At 36.5% G+C, this 6,723-nt stretch overlaps 1 protein-coding gene across 1 annotated transcript; it reads left to right on the forward strand.

The window, feature by feature from the left end:
- Positions 1 to 733: 733 nt before the first annotated feature.
- On the forward strand, positions 734 to 6,037 carry LOC107445899 (uncharacterized). The gene has a single exon (XM_016060387.3). It carries the CDS (start codon positions 734 to 736, stop codon positions 6,035 to 6,037), a length of 5,304 nt encoding a protein of 1,767 aa, XP_015915873.3.
- Positions 6,038 to 6,723: the final 686 nt, after the last annotated feature.

Genomic DNA, 6,723 nt, shown 5'->3' on the forward strand with positions numbered 1-6,723 from the left:
AAATCTTTAGTATCGGCAAAACCGCTAAAAGTCAAACATAAAGATGATAGCAAGCAACTTTTATCAGAAATATTGCAAGTAACTTTTTTTTTATTATTGAGAGTAATTTCCCATGTTGATGTTTCACTTACTAAAATAACATTTTAGATGATTTTTAAGAAGATACAGATCAGCGGTTTGGAAAAAGGTTCCGTAGAACTGTTACAGGTTCTTCAAAAGTCAGGTTTTAATATAAGTGATAAAATCTATATTTATATCCAATTCAACCGTCATGGCTCAGGGGATAGAGTGTTCGCCTTCCAATGAGGTAAACCTGGGTTCGAATCCCAACTATGCTGGTCGATACGCTGGCGCCGACCACAGTGCTGACGCAAAATATCCTCAATGGTTGTGGAAAATAGAGTGATAGTTTTTGTAAATATATGTCTGACGTCGCAAAGTTATTTTATATGTTCTTTAAATTGTAATTATTATATTTGTTAAAAGAGAAAATGGCAACGATGTTTGTATTCGAATGTTGATTAAATGATAAGGGTGAAAGTTAATGCATCGTGTCAAGTTATTTTCTACTAGAATTATTATAATCTTGTAAAGTATAGAAATTAAATGGAGTCAGATAATTAATAAGCTGAGTACGACTGAATGAAACAATATTCAGGGAGATACTACCGACATTAGTGGTGACCGACGGACGTGATTCTTTAAAAGGTACTGTGTCTTTAAGTTTTAAGTTATGGAACTCTTGATTAAGAAACGCTCGCCAATTAGAGGCAATTTTACCAAAACTTACAATGCATTAACTAAATTGTTGGCGGAAGAAAATCCTAAGGAGGAAAATATTAAAGTAAATTACGCTAACTTAGAAAGAATTTATCAGTCTTTGACGATATTGGACAATGAAATCTGCGACATGTTAATAGATACTTCCGAGCAGCAAAAATACGATGATGAATATAATGCTATCGAAGAATATAATGAAAAAATGGTTTCTGCGAAAGTAAATTTCGAGCTTTTTTTGGCGAAAAACGCAAGTTTAGATAGAATAAGTTTAGATGGTTGTTCGTTGTCAACGAAAAGGAAATTGAAATTGCCAAAAATAGAATTAGTGAAATTTAGTTCAGAGTTAAAAGATTGGCTTTCCTTTTGGAGCCAGTTTAAAAGAATACACGAGGATAATGAATTAGAAAATGAGGATAAATTTCAATACTTAATTCAATGCATCAGCAAAGGAACAAGAGCTAGAGAAATAATCGATAGTTTTCCGCCCACTAGTGAGAATTATAAAAAGGCGATTGAAAGTTTAAAATCTCGATTTGGGCGAGATGAGTTGTTAATTGAATTTTATGTGAGACAACTTCTTCAACTGGTTGTTCAAAATGCAAAAGGAGCCAAAAATAAAATTAACACCAGTAGTTTGTATGATAAGTTAGAATCATATCTAAGAGCGCTGGAATCAATTGGCTTAACCTCCGACAAATACGCCGCCATGCTTTTTCCACTTGTAGAATCATGCATTCCGGAGGATGTTTTTAGGGTATGGCTAAGAAACCCAGGCGCCATTACAGATGATTCATCAAATAATGTTTACAGCACAAAGTTAAAAAGTTTATTGGCATTTCTCAAAACCGAAGTAGAAGGAGATGAACGAATTCGTTTGGCGCAATCCAGTTTTGAAAATGATCGAAATCGTTTGGAACAATCCAGTTTTGAAAATGAACGCCGCCAACGAAAAGAGAAATCGCCACAATTTACTACTGCTAATGATTTGTTCTCGGGAACACTTGAAAAGAAGAAAATAAATCATCCTTGTGTATTTTGTGACAAAGTGCACGACAGTAAGGAATGCTTTCACGCTCAAGCACTGAATTGGGAACAAAAGCAAGAAATTTTACGTAATAAGAAGTGTTGCTTTCTATGTTTGAAAATCGGACACAGATCAAAATTCTGCAAAACTCGGGTAAAATGTGTTTTGTGTAGCAAAAGGCATTTGGTGTTAATGTGTCCAGAATTGCCAGCTAACAAACTAACTGAAAAGAAATCCGACTTGACCTCGCCAAAAGTCAGTTTGACAAGCCATTGCAGTACAGAGGACGTGTTACTTCAAACATTAATTGTGAAGTTGAAATCAAGAGGTAAAACACGCCAAGTTCGAGTTCTAATTGATAGTGGATCGCAAAGGTCATACATACTTGAACGTACTGCTGAAACTTTTGGCTTGGATCCAATAGAGAAGAAAAGTTTCATACATGCATTGTTTGGCGGATTTAATACTCAGGAAAAGCATCACAAGCTCTTTAAAGTAAATCTTGAAGCTCTCAGTGGGAATTTTTCATGTGACATAGAAGTTTTGGATCATCCAAAAATTTGCAGTAAGATCCCTAGACTTAAACAGGGTTCCTGGAATAAGGAATTGCAAGAAAGCAAGATATGGATAACAGATTATGGAGAAAACTGCCCTGATATAGAAATTTTAATAGGAGCTGATTTTTGCGGCCAACTTTTTACCGGGCGCATACATAAACTTAAATGCGGCCTAATAGCGTGTGAAACTTATTTGGGTTGGATAGTCATGGGTAAAGTGCCTGGAGAGAGATTTGACCATACCTCAACCAACCTGATAACTTCATTGTTTGTAACAAACGCATCAATAGCCAATCTCTGGGAAATGGATATCCTTGGTATAAAAGATCCTATTGAAACCAAATCTAGAAAAGAAATGGAAGCAGCAGCTGTCGATCATTTTAGGAAAACTTTTTCAATAAACGAAGATGGCCGTTATGAGGTCCATTTACCTTGGAAAGAAGCCAATTGTGAGTTGATTGACAACAGGGACATTGCAGAGAAAAGACTTATTTCGACATCTCTGAAGCTCATACGGGAAGAAAAGTATAATGATTACAATGCAGTTTTCAAAGATTGGGAAGAATCAGGGATAATAGAAGTAGTACCCGAAGAAGAACATCAACGTCCCTCTATTTACTTGCCTCATAGAGCCGTTATAAAGGAGAATTCCACAACCAAAATAAGGCCTGTATTTGATGCTTCTTGTCATGTAAAAGGGCACCTGTCACTGAATGACTGTTTGGAGAAAGGCCCCAATCTTCTAGAAGAAATTCCACCTATATTAATGAGATTCCGCAAGGATAAGATTGGCGTAGTTTCCGACATCAAAAAGGCATTTCTCCAGATATCTGTTTCGAAGGAAGATTGTGATTCTCTCCGTTTTTTGTGGTGGGAGGACTTTGAAAAAAGACAAACGAAGGTGTTCCGACATCGGCGTGTCGTATTTGGACTTACATGCAGCCCATTCCTATTAGCTGTTGTATTGAATAACTTGATAGAAAACGCCCCAATAGAGATGCAGGAAACAGCAGACATCTTAAGAAGATCCTTTTATGTAGACAATTGTGTTACCTCTTTGCCAACTGAAGAAAGAATGATAACATTCATTCATCAATCGAGAAATTTATTGGAAAGAGGCCGTTTTGACCTCAGAGGTTGGGAACATTCAAATTTCTACGAAATAAAAACTTCTGAGAAACCCATATCTGTTTTGGGATTACAATGGGATAAAAACGAAGATACTCTTTTTTGTGATATACCATCAGTTGAAGAATCGAAGAAAAATGTGACCAAAAGAAATATTCTTTCAACTGTGAATAAAATATTCGATCCTCTAGGACTTTTATGCCCTGTGACAGTCATTCCCAAGCTTATTGTGCAACAAACTTGGAATCTCAAGATTGGTTGGGACGCAGAACTTCCAGAAGAAATCCAAAATAAATTTGAAGTCTGGATTAAAGATTTAGAGTTACTATCCAGTGTTAAAATTCCCCGATGTCTCGATATATGCCAGCCCAGGTCTCAAATAAGCCTTCATGTCTTTGTGGATGCAAGCAAACTTGCATACAGTGCTGTTGTATACCTTAGGAGAGTTGAAGGCAAAACTATAAGGGTTGATTTTATTCAAGCGAAAAGTAGAGTCTCTCCTTTACACAAGATGTCAATTCCCAGACTTGAGCTACTTGCATGCTGTATTGGAGCACGACTAGCCCATTCCGTAATGAAGGCAATGGATTTGTTTGGTGTGCCCATTACCTATTGGACGGATTCCTCAACCGCTCTCAGTTGGATAATAAGGAATGAGAACTGGGGAGTCTTTGTTAATAACCGAGTAAGAGAAATCAGAACGCTTTCGAATAAAGATTCATGGAAACATATTTCCGGAGAGCACAATCCCGCCGATTTACCTTCAAGGGGTTGTTCAATTAGAGCCTATTTAAGATCCAAATGGTGGGAGGGGCCGTTATGGTTGAGACAAGACGAAGAAGATTGGCCAAAATCAGAAGTACAAATAGATGAAGAGGAAGTTTCAAAAGAAAAAAGGAAAGGTCTTGATTTATCATCTACCCTTCTCGTTACTGAGGAAGAGAGAAAATGGTACAACAGAAGGTTTTCGAAGTATTCTCAAATACTTAGAATGATTGCCTGGATTCTCCGTTTTTCAAATAACTCACTTAAAAGAAATAAGAAAATTACAGGTGAACTATTAATTACTGAATTGGAAATTGCAGAAAAGAAACTTGTAAAATTTATTCAACAAGACCATTTTAAGCAAAGTGAATGTCATAAACAGCTAAAATCGCTTTGTACCTTTCATGATGATGAAGGACTTCTTAGACTCAAGACCAAGATCATAAGACGTAAAGATGAAGAAAATTTTTTGTGCCCAATCATTCTCCCATCTAATAATGATGTGGTTAACAAACTCATCCATGAACGTCATTTACAACTCTCACATGCTGGAACTCAGGTTGTATTGACGAATATTAGGCAACAATTCTGGATTTTAAGAGGCAGAAAAACTGTGCAACGTGTAATAGCGAAATGTGTCCGGTGCAGGAGGCATGCTGCAAAAGGAGTTGAATCCATTCCTACATCACTACCAGAAGATAGAACCAGGGATACTTTAGTCTTTGAGGTAATTGGATTAGATCTGGCAGGACCGTTATACATGAAGACTGGAGAAAAATTGTGGATTCTACTGTTCACCTGCGCAGTGTATCGTGCTATTCACCTGGAGCTACTAAAAAGTGTGTCCACAAACTGTTTTCTTTTAGGCTTAAGAAGGTTCATAGCTCGCCGTGGTCGGCCTAAAATAATATATAGCGACAACGGAAGCAATTTTCTTGGAGCCTCGAATCTTATGAAAAGTCTAAACTGGGATCAGATAATTCGTGACACTTCAATCTACAGAATACAATGGAAATTTAATCCCCCAGCTGCACCATGGTGGGGCGGTTGGTGGGAGAGAATTGTGCAAATGGTGAAAAGTCTATTAAAAAAGGTGTTAGGAAAGGCTTGTCTTGTTTACGAAGAAATTCTAACCATTCTGTGTGATGTAGAAGCTGTAATTAATGCAAGACCCCTCACGTATGTCTCAGATGATCCAAGAGATTTGGTTCCCCTATCTCCATCACTGTTCATTCAGGATATTCCAACTGTTGGTGTCCCAGATTTGGATCATTTGGATGACGTTAATATTTCAAAAAGGTTGAGATACCAGCAAAGGCTACGTAAAGAATTTCGAAAACGATTCCGAGATGAATATCTTAGTCTTTTAGTGCAGTCACCTGTTAAGAAAAGGTATCTAATCAAAGAGTTAAAGATAGGTGATATTGTGTTAATTAAGTGCGATAATAAGAAGAGAATGGATTGGCCTCTTGGACGAATTATTGAAGTTTTTCCTGGACAAGACAATTTCATTCGTGTGGTTAAAGTTAAAACTGCGAATGGAGAATTGACACGACCTGTTAAAAATATATACCCCTTAGAGATTTCATGTAGTAATGAACTGTGCGAGAAAGTAGACATTACCAAAACAGAGTCTGTTGCTCCTGAAGTTGTTGTCAATCAAGACTCTGATACAACTCAGACTGTTGCTCCTAGAATTGTGGTCGCTCCAGACTCTGATTCCAAGAATGATCAAACTAGGTGCGGAAGAAGAATTAGACTTCCAAAACGTTATGATAACTAATTCAACTTCTCATTATTATTTGTAAACTGTTCTATCTTAATTTATATGAATGTTGAATTATATGTGTGTTGATTATATGCGTGCGTGTGTGATTGAGTTGAATGTTTTAAAATTAGTTTAACCTTAACTGTTTTGATAAATTAGCATTTATCAAAAGGTGGAAGTGTGGAAAATAGAGTGATAGTTTTTGTAAATATATGTCTGACGTCACAAAGTTATTTTATATGTTCTTTAAGTTGTAATTATTATATTTGTTAAAAGAGAAAATGGCAACGATGTTTGTATTCGAATGTTGATTAAATGATAATGGTGAAAGTTAATGAATCGTGTCAAGTTATTTTCTACTAGAATTATTATAATCTTGTAAAGTATACAAATTAAATGGAGTCAGATAATTAATAAGCTGAGTACGACTGAATGAAACAATATTCAGGGAGATACTACCGACAATGGTAGACGGATCAAGGGTTAGAGTCCTCTTACCATCAGGTTCATGATTTTCCTCTCTATGTGACGCAAATGCGAGTTAGTTCCATCAAAAAGTCCTCCATGAAGGCAAATCTCTCACAACTTGAGCCAGGAGTTCCCTTGTATTCTGGATTGGGTTCAAAATTACAATGCTGCGGAGTTGAACATTAGTATTCGTAAATCCCAAATAGGGTCGGCTGTTCAACGACGGTTATAAA

This window comes from Parasteatoda tepidariorum, chromosome 3 (assembly GCF_043381705.1).
Source record: "Parasteatoda tepidariorum isolate YZ-2023 chromosome 3, CAS_Ptep_4.0, whole genome shotgun sequence".
Classification (NCBI taxonomy): domain Eukaryota; kingdom Metazoa; phylum Arthropoda; class Arachnida; order Araneae; family Theridiidae; genus Parasteatoda; species Parasteatoda tepidariorum.